The following is a 15,620-nucleotide window of genomic DNA, read 5'->3' as shown; positions in this document are numbered from 1 at the left end:
TTTTTCTTGAAATAAACCAGAATATGAGTCGGTTAATTTAAACATAAGTATCAGTAAGTGGCCCGGGATTCTCAAAGCCTGTGTTGAGGGTCACACAAACAAAAATGCACTCTTGAAGCTAAATAAATCCAAAACCAATGAGGTAATTATTTAAATTTCTACTTCAATGTAGCCTTTTAGTCATAAAGATTATTGAAAGATATTCCATATTCCAGACTGAAATGCTATAACAGAAGTGGAGTATTGGCCAGAATGACATGAACATTTGGACACTTATTCAGTGGGTATCTTGCATGTTGCGTTCAGGTGCACTGTAAGAAAAAAAAAAAAAATGCAATTCCATCGCGGGCCACAGAGATGACGCCCGAGGGCCGCATGCAGCCCGCGGGCCGTATTTTCCCCATGTGTGACCTAAACTGTCAAAAATGACTACAATTAATTAAACTTTGAGTTCTTGATTGCAATCATGATTTAAAATGTTGACCTCTTTGTGTATTATCCTCTTTGTTGCTTACCTCTTCTACTGCATAGAGGAGCTACTGTAAATTCCCCGGTGTCAAGTTATCCCCATTCCACTAATGTCATCCTTGGGTCAGGTCAAGTGGTAGTGCCAGAGGAGCTGCGGTTCCCTCATGCCTGCTGCGTGGGCATCGCCTCCCACACCCTCCTGAGCCTCTTCAACCCTTCTGAGAGATGGCAGCAAGTCTCCATCACCGCCAGCAGCCTGGCCATTGATGGAGAGAGGGTGAGATTTCATTTTAATTATTTTATTTTTTACAAAAGTGGGGACTGGTTCTATGCAGGGTGAACAGCCCTGATCTCTATATTCACTTCTATCTTCCATGCCAATCCCTACAGGTGGAAAGCTTGCCTTACCAATGGCTGATAGTCAAGAACAAGACGACCATCGGCCCTAGGAGTACAGACGAACAGAAGGTGTTGTTCATCCCTCCCCGTGCTGGTGTCTACCAGTGTGTCCTGAGTGTCTCCTCCTGGCCTGCTTCTGCCCAGTCGGAGGTGGCTGCCAGCGCACAAGTCTTGGCCAAAAGGGTGGTGCTTGTCGCCATAGCTGAGAATCCTGCACTAGAGGTGAGGGCCTCTACTTCTTATTCACATCTGCCCCTGCTGGCTCAGAATCATACACTTAACTGACAAAAGTCACTCAACACTTATATTTCTGCGTTGTGCTTTTAAAGAGTAACTTAACACTAAACCTAAAGCTTAATTTATACTTATTATAAAGTGTCGCTCAGCACATGGTCGCAGACGGAAAAGAAAGTGGTGTTGCATTTATACTAGGGATGCACCGATTGCCATTTTCTTGGCCGATTCCGATTTCCGATTTTTGAATAGTCTGACTTGCCGATACCGATTTTTGCCGATTCCGATTTTTTTTTCTAAAAACAACAATTGACAGCTTACACAAACGTTTTTGTAACTTTGTTTGAAAATTAAGATTCATAGAACAATTCTTACATCTAATGGGGATCCAAATAATCTTATCTTATCTTATCATTTGCATGAAGTAGGACCATCTCACTCAAACACATCTCAAAATAAAAGTGTTCCAGGTTAGGCTACTGGACAGAGCTTTTTTGTGCAAATACAATGAATACAAAAATTAAATTAAATCCAATAGCCTATATCCCACAGCTATCATGCATTTACTTTTCCAAAAGAAAACAGGTGCAACAGAACATCAAAATGATCCATGGACAAGGAGTTTATAGACTGGCTCCAGACCAGTCCTCTTGAGTAGAGGGGAAATTAGTTTATGAGTTACAGTAACGATCTTCAGTCTGAATATCAGGCGGAGTTTACACACAGTCCGAAGTTTGGTATGCGTATTTTTATCTGCCATCCGAAAAAATATCGTCACGCACAGAAATCCTTGCACACTTGTGAGTCCGATGCATTTTTATTATTATGTCCGTCGTTCTATTTGCAATACGAAACAAACAAATAGTCTCTCCTGTATCTACGTTACAACATGACTGACAGGCTGAGGCACCAGCGCTGATGTGGAATGGAAAAGGCAGGTCGGGGAATGTTATACTGGACACAATGCTCGCGTTCACCTCGCCAAGTCGGCTGTGCACTGTGGCCGGGTGCAGCAGCACTGCTTCCCGGGGAGAGAGAGCAGAGAGAGAGGGGCCAGTGAGGTGAAGCGAGTCGCTCAGACTGGACTCCAGCCGAGCGGGACTCGGCCGCATCTCTGTCTCCACGGCTTATTTTCGACTTGCATGTGTGACAAACTGCGAGCTTTGTCTACTTCACTGACGGTGAAAAAATCCACAACGAGGAAGGTATGCTGGCGTGTATGGTGTGGTGGCTGGGTGCCTGTCTCGGTGCTTTGGGGTGCGCGCACGTCATGTGAAAATCGGCTCACAGAATCGGCTATTTAGAGTGACCGGCGCAGATCACCGATCGAGGCCGATCACGTGAAAATCGGCCATTTCCGGTCACGTGCCGATCGATCGGTGCATCCCTAATTTATACTTCAGTGAACGTTCGCCTCGGTTCAACGGTCACGTGACACTCGAACGCTATAAGCAGACAGCCAAGAGAAGAGAGGGAATGGAATGCACAGTGAAACCACCTTGGAGGCAAGATGTAACGTACTTGGCTGCAGCCGCATATAAACAGCACACAACCACACAACTCACCTCCTCTCTCTCTGGGAAATTGGTCACGATGTTCTTTGTGATTTTCACAAAGTAACAAGGAAGTCAAGCGCGTGTCGTCTATAGCCAATCAGACTTGCGCGACACGTGACGTAGTCAGCGACACTAGACATTTCACCAGGTAGCAGACACTGCTTGCCGACACTTGAAAGTGTCGACTCAAGTCCTCATTTCTGTCTGTGACCGTTTCAAAAGTGTCGGCAGACAAAGCATAAATTGGGCTTAAGGCTGACATCTATTGATACATTTTTTTTAACTGAAATGGGCATCTGCTATTGCCTGGTCTATGGTGCCAGGTAATATCACCTTTATTATAGAAGGCAGCATCACCTGGCACCAAAGATCAGCGGATAGCAGATGGCAATTTCAGTAGCATGCTTTTAGCCATGAGATGTCAGGCTTTACACAAATGTAGGTTTCCCCATAACGGAAGATGAGAGCTTTGATGTTATAGGACTATTAAGCTTACATATTAAGTAACACAGTTCAAGGCCATGATTCATGTGCACAAGTCATGTTTTGAGGTAATGACGATGTGGAATTGTGGCTACAATTATGAGCAGTTTTATTTTGTCATGTTTTAATCCTAATGTACCAATATGATCCACATTGATTTCTCCGTTTACCAGTTCCCACATTTATTGAAGGTGATATGTATTTTGACCTGAAAATAAACATGAAATTATGTTGCAGTGTCTTTAAGACAACATCTGAAATACATTTTTGATTCTCAGGTTGAAGTTGGCAACTCTGACAGTTTGGATTTTGGAGACCTTTCAGGAGGCAGTGCCAAATCCCTTCCTCTCAAACTTCTTAACAGGACTCGCGCCACGATACCTATCCGCCTGGTCATCAGCGCGGTGAGTTGGCACATTCAAATTGTACTTTTACTCATTTACTTAAGGCAGTGGTTCTCAACTGGTCTAGCCTCACGACCCACATTCTTCCTTAGTCATTAAGTCGTGACCCAATTTTCAGAATTTAGCCTAATTTTGTAGCGTCATTTGGCCCCCTTCACAAGAAGCTAGCAAGGCATGTTGGTAGCAATGGATGCCTTAGGTCTTCTAGTTTCATATGGTACTCAGTGTTTCCCCTAGAAACACTGCTACTAGTATCTTCACTCTGGCTTTACAAATGAGCCTGCTACAGCCTCTGAAAGACAGTCATTTTGGTCGGTGATGACAGCATCCTCAATGAGTAGAAGCACACATCTGCGACTGCGACCCACTCAAAACGGCCCTGCGACCCACTTTTGGGTCCTGACCACCAGTTAAGAAACACTGATTTAAGGCACACACACACACACACACACACACACACACATGTTGTACTAATCCACATTACAGTGACAGGAAGGCAGAGTCCATCTAAATGATACATTGTAACGACCCGAAGCCGCATTGAGAAACACTTTTTAATGGCAGTGTCTTGTTTAAGTCAACATTGAACATCGTACTTGGCGAATAAAGAAATTCTCATTCTTGGGGTGGGGCAGAATATTTGATGCAGTTCGTGTCTATAAAATGTATGCTCTAATTACATTAGATGCTGTTTGCTTTGAAATAATGAAGTACCTTTTTAGCAATGGAGCCTTGTTATGAACAATACCGTAGCACAAAGAGCAGTGGGCATAAGTAAAAATGTATACTTGTGGTTCACTTTGTACATCTCATCCCTACAGAATGCCATGGCTTGGCCATGCTTCCATTTCTCCAACCACCCTGTCGAATCTGAGGCGGCTCACATGCCCCAGGTGTCCTCTCCATCGGTGATAAACCATGTGTTGCATCCAAGATACGGAGAGGTTAGATTTGCCAAATACACTACAGCCTCAATCTCCATCTCGGTCAATATACAGTTAGATTGGATGGGTCATCACTGGATGAAACTGATGTCATTCTCCTGCCCTCTTCCCTGATTGCGAGGACCATGTTTGATTTATTTAATTATAGTCTGTTTACATTTTTTCCTGCTGCATTTTTATTTTTAATTTATTTGACATACAATTATTAGAATTTTGCTGTGATCACAATACTATTCACCAAAATGCATTTTTTTAATCAGTCATTTGATCTAAAAAGGTCCGTTTATATGAATGCAGTTGTTTTCAGAACAATGTGGACAAAGCCGTTTGTCATTTAGTTTTCAGTGATTTGATCGTACATGGAATAAATGTTCCATATTTTACTTTTCCAGAACCCAGAGAGCTTCATGGTGTGGGTTCACTTCAGGGCTCCTGAGAAGTATACTACCTCTTCAGGTAATATTATGTTGAAGTTATCTTGAGCTTGAGTGTTCAGTTTTCATTTGCATTTTTTCATACAGGCAATAGGATCGGCAGCAACTGTGAGTATGGGTTAAGTATGATCAGTCAAGTGACAGACTTATTAAGATGCATTAGATTACAATTGTCAGAATTTCAGAATTAAAATTTAAGATTTCCAGAATTTGAAAGTTTTTCCGCAACCAAAACCCAGTAATTTGCCACTAACACAATCTCTTCTTGGTTGTCTTTGTCAGGAGAGCTTGGTCCAGCTGATGAGTACAGCGCTCGGGTGGACATTGAAATGGACTGTCCAGGTCCGTGTCATGTGATCAGGAGTATTCCCCTCAGGGCCAGGTCTGGAACGGCAAGGGTCCATGCTCCTCAAGAGCTGCAGGTAGTCAAGCCACCATGAAGGGATACCATACCGTGTACCCTTGGAATAAAAACAATTGAAGATTGAAGATATTAAAATACATGGGTCATGAAAAGGTCTTCTCTAGCAGTGGGAGAAACCAACGTACCGTATTTCCGCCTTTATTTACGGGGCCTTTATTTACTGAGCCGCAGAGAGCCCCCGTCCTATATTAGAGCAGAGGCCTGTATTCGAGTGAGGCCTTTATTTCTTAATATTAAACTCTCATGGACATACTCCTTTATTTTCATGACTTTTATTGCAAAATATTGCATGAAACCAAACAACGCAAATAAATATTGGTGGTCACTCACTCACTCAGTATCCTCCTCCTCCTCATCTAGTATGTCGGTATCCTCCGCGTCCTCATTCAGAACAACGAGTTCATTGTTGACCAGTTCCTCTTCATCTTCCTCATCCTCGGCTGCCTGTCTGTTCTCCTGGTCCCGCTAACGCAGCTGGGCGAGAGCCTTCCGTCCAGCGGCGCAGGGCTGTCCCTGCTTGAAGCAGTGGATGAGGTTGTCTTGACTCCCGTCAGTTTTCACAGACTGTCCACAAACTTGGAAGGACTTTTTGATCAGATCCTTGTCCAGCTTGTCCCAGGCGGCGATCACCCAGTCCACAAGCAGGCGTCGAGCAGGCGCTTTTAGGTTTCCACTTCCAGCTGTGTACTGCTTATCTGCGTCCCCAGCTATCCACTCGTCGTAGGCATCGTGCAGGCTCTGCTTGAAGGGCTGATTCCACATCACACTGTACCAAATGTTCCGCTGCATACGGTATTGCACAACGCTCTCTTTAAACTTAACGTCAAACTTTCGTCTGGTTCGTTTGGTCTCTGCGTTACGTCCGGTTACGTCACACGGTAGATGCGTTGTGTTATGGGAAATTTACAGTACCGTATTCACCGTAGTTTTTGCTCCTTAGTTTGTTTGTTTTTTTGACCCGGCCTGTATTGAGGGAGGGGCCTTTATTTGTCCGCGCAGGCAGTGCCCCCGTCCTATATTAGAGCAGAGGCCTGTAATTGAATAGGGGCCACTAATAGCGGAAATACGGTATGTCTCATAAGGTTTCTGAACAAGATTTGCATGACCAAGAAAGATCTTATTACTTATTTATTCCAAGTGAATTCTTTGTGTGACAGTCCTTTTTTCAGAGTATTGTTTCCAGTCATGGCTAGATTTGTTTATGAAGCAATCGGTACATATTTAGACAGCCCATTCTGTTTGAAATTCAATGTTCAATGTTGAAATTCATGTGTCTAGCGCCAATTCAAACTTTGAATTGGCGCTAGATACATACTGTATAATGTAATTGCTTTCCGTTAGGGATGTCACAATATATCGTCCCACGATATATCGCGATATCAAAACGTGACAATATGTATCGTTGAGATGAAATCTCATATCGCGAGAAAAAGAAGCTGAACATGGTGGCACTGATCTGCATCTGATTGCATGCTCGCTCTCCTTTTCATTGCTTTGTTTGAACAGACGAGGGACGTTACAGACACGGAGGATGAAAATGGTGAAATTACTCAAATTAGCGTGGAGGATGCCGCCTCAACTTACAAATCGATCGCAAAAAAATATATTGTTAAAATATCGTATCGTTATCGTGAACCCAATATCGTGTATCGTGAACTGAGTGTATCGTGACACCCCTAGTTTCCGTTGATTTTCTTTACCCCCCCCCCCCACACACACACACATCCTTATGTCTCAGTAGTACTCCGTTTTTTAAATGTTCCTGGACTTGACTGAGTTGGTAATTAACAGCCGTTTGTGCTCTTTTTGTCTAGACTGTCAGCATCTCTGCTCCGCTGTGTAAATCCAGTCAACAAACTCTGCCATTAAAGAATGCTGGCAACATTGATGTGCAGCTGAACCTCAAGGTAATTCTAACGTTTGCTTTTCTTATTAGATCTGGGGTTTGGGTAAGCCTATGTGACATTTTGGGCTCAGACTGCCACATAGTGTAGGGAGATGTATTGATATTTTGCTCCTTTTCTTGTTTTTCTCTATTTTTACCTCTCTTCTCTCTGCCCCCTCTCTCCTCTCCCTTCCCTTTTCCTCTGCCGTCTTACTTCCTTCCTCCCTCTTTGTCCCCCTATCTCACCCACTTCTCCATCTCTCAACTCTTTGCTACCTCCTTCTCCCCCTGCCTTCCATCTACGTGTTCCTTTGCTCTCTCTCACCCCATCCTCTTGCCCCTCTTCCTCGCTCCTTTCCTATCCTCCCTGTGTACTTCGATACAGATCAGTGATGCTGAGGACTGCTTCTCAGTGAAGCCTGATCAACTGTCTCTGACAGCTGGAGAGGAGCAAGGCATTGTGATCTCCTTCACTGCACAGGGGAGCAGGAAATTGAAAGAAAGGTATACACACATTATTATTTATTTATTTATTTTGTAAACTTGTCATTAAATTCCTTATTTATTTCAGTCTAATACATAAAGTAAAAACAACTATAGTCTACAGTACAGAGTATTTGTAACATTTCAACAGCTTATTAGTTGACATTCAACAGATTGTTTCCTTCCCATTCCACACACCTGCAATAAGCTGTTGAAATGTTACAATTACTCTGTAGACTCTCTGTAGGCAGACTATCCAAATAAAGTGTTAACCATTAATTTATATGCAACAAATGTTATATATACAAATTCTGTGTGAAACATGTTGCTAATAGATGTAAGGTTGGCATGAAGTGGTATCTAATGTTGAATTTTAACCTTTATTTAAAGCCCCAATCAGTAAGATCTTTGACATTTTTTACTGTAATATAAGAGCTTTTTAGTCACAGGACATGGTAGATTGACTTGTAATAGGGAGACCCTCGTCTTTATTTATCCCACACCGCCCTCCATTGGCCAGCTCTGGGACTAAGCAGTTTGCTGCCAGCGTCCCGTAGCAAGAAAAAAGAAAAGGATGCGCGCATGCGCTGTACAGCGGAAGCGCTGTGTTAATGAAAACAAGGAAGTAACTCGATTCGGATTTGCTACGAAAATGATGTTTCACGGAACTATGGATTATTATTTCATCACCAGGGCCCAGTAGTTCAAAACTTTTAATCTTAATCAGATCCGATCAGATTTTGAAATCCCATTTTCTGTGATCCAGGATCAGACAACTCGGCCAGATTTTGTCCCAGTATTTCAAAGCAATTCAGGATAGGATCACCCTGATCCAGTTTCAGACTTTTCAAGATTACTAGATCCTGAATATCAGTGCTTTAATCCTACCGATCTCCATCTAGTGGATATGAAAGATAATACAAGGAAGACAAGAGACCACATTGCAGAGACATCTATAATGTCTAATTATATTTTTAAATACATAAAGGACATAAAATCATAATGGAATTGTAATTAAAAAAAATACTCCCACTAGGGTAACAACAAAAAAACATTCATTCAAAGGCAGCTGGATCATCCAGGTGTGCTTTGAGGAGCTGAATTCTAACATAACATAACACTGGCTTGTATTGTGCTACACAATATCGCTGTCCATCGCAGAGTCCCCCTCTCTGACATCGATGATCCCCCAGAGCCCCTTGCACCTGCTGATGATCTAGGCCCACCTATGGATTTCCCTCTAAATGAGAGACTGAGTGGTGGTGCAATGCGAGATGCTATTGTCCGCAATTACTTTTGAAAGGTGATGACAGATGATGGACTTTTTTTTTGTTGAAGATATTTTTTCTTTAATCTAAATTACATTTGTGATTGACAATCTTTGTTGTGATACTTTTATGAGCATAAACATTTATGTCATCAACATTTGGTTGAAAACAAAATAGTCCACCACAAACGTGACCAAAAAATGAAAAATTTAATTTATTTGCCATGAAGGCTAAAAATTGTGTATTATTTCAGTTAACAAACTTTGCCATCTTATTTATATTGAAACATATTTTTAAATAAATTGTATAGTACATTTTGCTCTGGTAATCCACTGGAAATCCACCCCTCTGGTGGGATCAAGATAATCCAGTTTTTTGGGATCAAACTGATCCCAATCCTGTGTTGTCGCTTTGAACTACCCGTTTTGAAGATTTGATCCAGATTAAAGCTTGGATTTGATTTCCTGATCTGATCGGATATCAAAGTGATCCTAATCCTGTTTTTTGGTTTTGAACTACCGGTACCCAAAATCCAAATCTGATCCGATCAGATAGGGATTAAAAGTTTTAAACTACTGGGCCGTGGTGATTACCCGATGTCACAACATGTACATAGAGCTTTCTGGCGCTGTGTTTTGTTGACTTTGAACGGCGATATCGTTATCGATACTATTGGACCCAGAGGGTGCAGTTTCTCCAACAGTAAAACTTGGAAAACTTACTGAATGGGGCTTTAACAAAATTGGTACCTTTACATGCACATTTCTAATATGTTGGCTAATACTTATTCTGAATAGGCAATTCATATGCATCAGTCTTAAGCTGTATCCTTGATTATCTCGAGTGTCAGAATATCAGTGGGCATGTAAACACTCACTAAGATGATTTGTGTTTCTGCTTGTTCTCCTGCAGCCTGCTCATCATCAATGTGCTGCCTTCAGGCCCTCAGTACGAAGTGGCCCTCAAAGGAGCGGTGACCACAGAGGACTGTGGCAAACCTGCCACCACCTCTGCCGCTATGCTAGGCCCTGGGGTGGCTGGCCGCATTCCCCCTATACTCTCTAACAAACAGCTTGTAGCCTGGGGAGGGGTCACTTTAGGAAGAGCTGTGTAAGCAACAGTTAACTTTTTTATTTATTTATCTATCTATCTATCTATTTATGTATTTATTTATCAAGAAACACATGGAAAAAACACAATGTATAGATATCAATTATTCACTGGAAAACTATCAATAAAACTCAGGGCCTGGTGTGGTGGTCCATCTCATTCCATTAGTCTTTCATAATGTTATTCATGAGAAGGGACAGAAGGGGTCCACAGGGAGTGTTATTCCTCCGAAACCATTTCACCATAATCCACCATTTATTTTGACTCATTGAAGAGTGGCACTGTACAGAAAGTAATAAGAAAACTGAATCCCCCACTGGATGGAGGTATCCCTCAAGGGTTTAACCACATCCAGCTTTGAGTTGGCTATCCCACACAAATTAGGACATTAGGATAATGACACCACGATCTTTCCAGGAGGAAATCTCAGAGTGCCACAGTTTTGGAAATAGTCTAGAGTTTGATCATCTTGTGCACCAACTGCCTCTGTTTAACCAACAGCTGTCTCTGTTTCTCAGCCAACAGAAGCTAGTTCTGAGGAACAACTCACCCAACACCACACAGCAACTACGCCTGCAGATCCGCGGTCAAGACCAGGACTGTTTTCAGGTAGATTCACCAAACCTACCTCACCAAAAATGAAAGGGCTAGTCATAATGCTGTGAATTCCTTTTTCATAGTCTAATTTGTAATTATTGATTTTTCCACATCGATGCGGAATCAGAATGAATGTGACAATGTAGGTTCAAATTCATGATGTTTATTTCTCTGTCTTGCTTTCTCTCTGCCTCTTGTCCCCGTACATTCATTGTATCTTACCTAATAAAGCAGAAATGACATAATATAACATCTTAGTTATTACCATGGGAATGTCTGCCAAACTCTTCAAATGTGATGAATATAAAATAACTTGTGTTTGTCCCTCAGCTCCAGAGTATGTTCAGTGTAGAGGAGCGTTTGACCCGATATGGAGAGCTGTCCATTCGTCCCACAGAGGATGTGGACGTCCACCTGCTCTTTGCTCCCACCCGGGTGGCCTGCATGCTGGCCAAGTTGGAGATCAAACAGTCTGGAGTGCGACCCTCGCAGCCAGGGGTCAAATTTACCGTGAGGACTCTTATGGCCCTGCTTCCACTGTCTTTCTCTCACTTTCTCTTCTTTTTCTGCAGTGAGCTATAGCTCATTATCTCCCTTACCTTCTTTTTTATCGTCTCATTCTCTTTAAGTTTCTCTGATGCTATGGCCACTTCCAGCCATTATACACCTACCGTACTTATTTCAATTTCGAGAGATCTTTATATATTGTTGCGCTTAATAATACAGACATAACACACCTACCAGCACTCCCGCTGCAACTGCCCCCTGCCTTCTTGTACATGATGTAATATAATGTTCATACATTTTGTATATTTTTACATCTTCCCAAAGATTTTTACATCTTCCCAAACACCTCAACCGCTTCACCCACTCTTTGCTACCCCTGCTGCTCTTCTCCTTCCACATGCTGTGTTTTAATTTTGACAAATCTTGTGATGTTTTTTGCACTCATCCTGTGTCTTGCACTGGATACCTTCAGCAAGTTGATCTGTAGTTTAAGACTGTTCCCATCTTGGTTCAGATACCTCTGTCAGGGTACGGAGGCACCAGCAACATCATCCTGGAGGACCAGAGGAAGGAGGCAGACGGCTACGTGGCGATTCTACCGGGCATCGCTGTTGGTCTTGTCAGCAAGGTGTGTCTGTGTGTGAGGAACACTGGCTCTAGGGCAGCCTTCATCAAAGCCATGGCCTTCTCTGACATGCAGAACCGATCCGTTATGGAGCCCCCTGTCATCAGCCTCACCCCGTCACAGTTCGTACTGAAGGAAAGGACACGAGAGGTAGGAGAAAGGGATACAGCGACTATGAAGTACTTTTGTTGTAGATAAATGCTTGCTAGAAGGTGAATGAATTCAATAGAAAGTACTGCATAAGACACTACATTTCTTGCTTTGCAGTTGCATGCTAAGATTTCTTTTGGGGGGGGGTGTGCATTAAATACTGTAATATCCGTTTCAAGTCCTGCTTTCGGCTTCTACCACTTAGTGCTGCTTGTATATGTATGCTGATTCTGGAATGTGACTTCATTCGGTATACAATATTTTTGTGTGTACAGGTGATCACAGTGCTGATGAAGTCCACCCAGCGAGAGCAGGGGCTCTGTCAGTCGGCCAACGCACTGCTGGCTACGGTCTGTCTCTTCTGTGGAGACGAGGTCTCCAGGCAGCAGTACAGAAGGTCAGACCTTACCCCATCTCTTGCTAATTAGAGTGGTAATGTTAGAAGGCATAAGGTAGGGAAGGTTATGGGAGGTAGTAGTGGATGGTTAATTCAACCAAACTGTCCTAAGGCATAGGAATAGTTTGTTTCAAAGCACAGATGTAGTGGTACTTTCCTTTTTAAATGGTACTGCCATTCTCTCTGGATTTGAGTCACTTTGTTAATGTCCGTTTTGTTTATCAATCCTGGAAGTTCTGTTCTGGACACGAATGTTTCTCTCTGTAGGTGGAAGTTAATTTAGTTACCCCATTGCTCTGTTGTCCTTGTGAGAATAAATGTCGCTCTGTAAAAGTGATTTACAAACTTGCAGCCAATGAGAATAATACAGGGGAATTTAAATGGTTTGCCTTCATCAGACCAGTGATTTTATTCTGTAACCTGGTCTCCACTGCATTTTGTTGCCCATAACCCCCCCCTCCCTTCAAATACTCTTTGAGGAAACTGTAATCAGACAAGCTAGGAAGATCATTGCTGACCCCTCTCATGTCTTGTATTCAGAATACGAACTGCTTCCATCTGGCAGGCGTTACAGAGTCCCAATCAAGAACAAAAAAAGACACCTCAACAGATACAAATACTCTTTCATCCCCATATCAGTCAGTCTCCTAAACTCAGGTCATAGGTAATGTATTGTTGATTGTACTGTAAATTATTGATGTTTGCACTTTGGTTGTGTATTTGCACATGTCGGCACTGGTGTGCTATGCACTATTGTTTTTTTGTTTTTGTTTTTGTTATGGCACTGTGTACCTATGTGGCAGCCTGTATGTCCAAGACAAATTTCCCTCGGGACAAATTAAAATAATCTTGAATCTTGAATCTTGAATAAATGCATACCGGTGCAATGCTTAGTTCTGAGTCATTAAAATGCTGATTTTGTGTATAGATCCATCCAACCTCAGATGGCTGTGCATTTGAGTAGCTGTTTTTGTTTTAGTTGCCTCTCCCTCAATGTATTTATCTGTGTTGTTCCCTCAGGTTGTTTTAGCCCCCCCCCCCCCCCCCCCCCCCGCCTCACTGTATTTATCTGTGTTGTTCCCTCAGGTTGTTTTAGTCCCCCCCCCCCCCCCCCCCCGCCTCACTGTATTTATCTGTGTTGTTCCCTCAGGTTGTTTTAGTCCCCCCCCCGCCTCACTGTATTTATCTGTGTTGTTCCCTCAGGTTGTTTTAGTCCCCCCCCCCCCCCCCCCCCCCGCCTCACTGTATTTATCTGTGTTGTTCCCTCAGGTTGTTTTAGTCCCCCCCCCCCCCCCCCCCCGCCTCACTGTATTTATCTGTGTTGTTCCCTCAGGTTGTTTTAGTCCCCCCCCCCCCCCCCCCCCGCCTCACTGTATTTATCTGTGTTGTTCCCTCAGGTTGTTTTAGTCCCCCCCCCCCCCCCCCCCCGCCTCACTGTATTTATCTGTGTTGTTCCCTCAGGTTGTTTTAGTCCCCCCCCCCCCCCCCGCCTCACTGTATTTATCTGTGTTGTTCCCTCAGGTTGTTTTAGTCCCCCCCCCCCGCCTCACTGTATTTATCTGTGTTGTTCCCTCAGGTTGTTTTAGTCCCCCCCCCCCCCGCCTCACTGTATTTATCTGTGTTGTTCCCTCAGGTTGTTTTAGTCCCCCCCCCCCCGCCTCACTGTATTTATCTGTGTTGTTCCCTCAGGTTGTTTTAGTCCCCCCCCGCCTCACTGTATTTATCTGTGTTGTTCCCTCAGGTTGTTTTAGTCCCCCCCCCCCCCCCCCGCCTCACTGTATTTATCTGTGTTGTTCCCTCAGGTTGTTTTAGTCCCCCCCCCCCCCCCCCCGCCTCACTGTATTTATCTGTGTTGTTCCCTCAGGTTGTTTTAGTCCCCCCCCCCCCCCCCGCCTCACTGTATTTATCTGTGTTGTTCCCTCAGGTTGTTTTATTCCCCCCCCCCCCGCCTCACTGTATTTATCTGTGTTGTTCCCTCAGGTTGTTTTAGTCCCCCCCCCCCCGCCTCACTGTATTTATCTGTGTTGTTCCCTCAGGTTGTTTTAGTCCCCCCCCCCCCCCCCCGCCTCACTGTATTTATCTGTGTTGTTCCCTCAGGTTGTTTTAGTCCCCCCCCCCCGCCTCACTGTATCTTTGTGTGTTGTTCCCTCAGGTTGTTTTAGTCCCCCCCCCCCGCCTCACTGTATTTATCTGTGTTGTTCCCTCAGGTTGTTTTAGTCCCCCCCCCCCCCCCCCCCCCCGCCTCACTGTATTTATCTGTGTTGTTCCCTCAGGTTGTTTTAGTCCCCCCCCGCCTCACTGTATTTATCTGTGTTGTTCCCTCAGGTTGTTTAAGTCCCCCCCTCCCCCCCCCGCCTCGCTGTATTTATCTGTGTTGTTCCCTCAGGTTGTTTTAGTCCCCCCCCCCCCCGCCTCACTGTATCTTTGTGTGTTGTTCCCTCAGGTTGTTTTAGTCACGTCCCCCTCAGTATATTTTTGTGTGTTGTTCCCTCAGGTTGTTTTAGTCGCTGTATCTTTTGGCCCATTTCCACCGCTGGTATCAGCGCGGCCCCGCCCAGCTCGTCTCGCTTTTTTGTCTCATTTCACCGATCAAAAACGTGGACAACCCAGGTTGAGTCGGGGTTGAGTCGTGCTAGTTTTGGTCCCTGCTTTGTTGAGGTTCCAGCGCTGTGAACCCGGTACCGTGACGTGAAAACACTGCAGACGACTGATTGGTCAGGCAGAATCGTGTTTAGTGTATTACTGTAAATGCTGGATACCAGTTTAGTGGGGCTTACCCTCTCTTCTGTTATTTCCATCAGTCTTTTGTGTTGCTGCCTTCGGCTCTGGTGAAATAAAATCGATCTCCTTGCTCAGCTTTAACGGCGGTGGTTTTCAATTGTTTTGCGAGAGAAAAAGTCAGCTCCTCGGGAAGCCCTTTGTAGTTGTGTGCTGCGTCGGCTCCGCTAGGCCGGAGGCGGGGGCTTAGTGAAGCCGCAGTCTTGCCTGGTGAGTTGCCGCCAGGGTAGAGGCTTCCCTTCTCCCCGTAGCGCAACTCCCGTCCCCCGCGCAGTGCATGCATGTGAGTTTGAGTAACAACAAAGTGATATCCATTCTCCTGGCCGATTGTCACATCTGCCCATGTACACTGTAGGTCATTTAGAGGCACCAGTATTTCATAACCAGTTTAAAAGTTCTGTGTATGGATTTAATTTTAACGTTATACATTATAGCCTACTTCGGCTATGGGCGGAGGGCAGATATGCGGTCGCT

At 44.1% G+C, this 15,620-nt stretch overlaps 1 protein-coding gene across 3 annotated transcripts in view; it reads left to right on the top strand.

Moving 5' to 3' along the window:
- Positions 1–15,620, top strand: part of cep192 (centrosomal protein 192) — an 83,523-nt gene that overhangs the window by 38,280 nt on the left and 29,623 nt on the right. For 2 of the 3 annotated variants that reach the window (XR_014552532.1, XM_083633268.1), the window contains exons 23-35: positions 597–745; positions 859–1,089; positions 3,419–3,544; positions 4,366–4,488; positions 4,881–4,944; positions 5,205–5,344; positions 7,161–7,253; positions 7,617–7,735; positions 9,895–10,092; positions 10,611–10,701; positions 11,020–11,199; positions 11,711–11,971; positions 12,247–12,368. Coding sequence is in view for 1 of the 3 variants with exons in the window: in XM_083633268.1 (XP_083489394.1) it covers positions 597–745; positions 859–1,089; positions 3,419–3,544; positions 4,366–4,488; positions 4,881–4,944; positions 5,205–5,344; positions 7,161–7,253; positions 7,617–7,735; positions 9,895–10,092; positions 10,611–10,701; positions 11,020–11,199; positions 11,711–11,971; positions 12,247–12,368 (1,897 nt within the window). In the remaining 2 variants the exon portion in view is untranslated. Of the gene's footprint in view, positions 1–596; positions 746–858; positions 1,090–3,418; positions 3,545–4,365; positions 4,489–4,880; positions 4,945–5,204; positions 5,345–7,160; positions 7,254–7,616; positions 7,736–9,894; positions 10,093–10,610; positions 10,702–11,019; positions 11,200–11,710; positions 11,972–12,246; positions 12,369–12,908; positions 13,033–15,620 lie in introns of all 3 variants that reach the window. The other variant, XR_014552533.1, reaches the window with a different exon arrangement.

This window comes from Poromitra crassiceps (assembly GCF_964638095.1).
Source record: "Poromitra crassiceps genome assembly, chromosome: 1".
Taxonomy (NCBI): domain Eukaryota; kingdom Metazoa; phylum Chordata; class Actinopteri; order Beryciformes; family Melamphaidae; genus Poromitra; species Poromitra crassiceps.
Note: the sequence above shows the minus strand (reverse complement) of the source record. Positions and strands in the feature narration are given on the sequence as shown.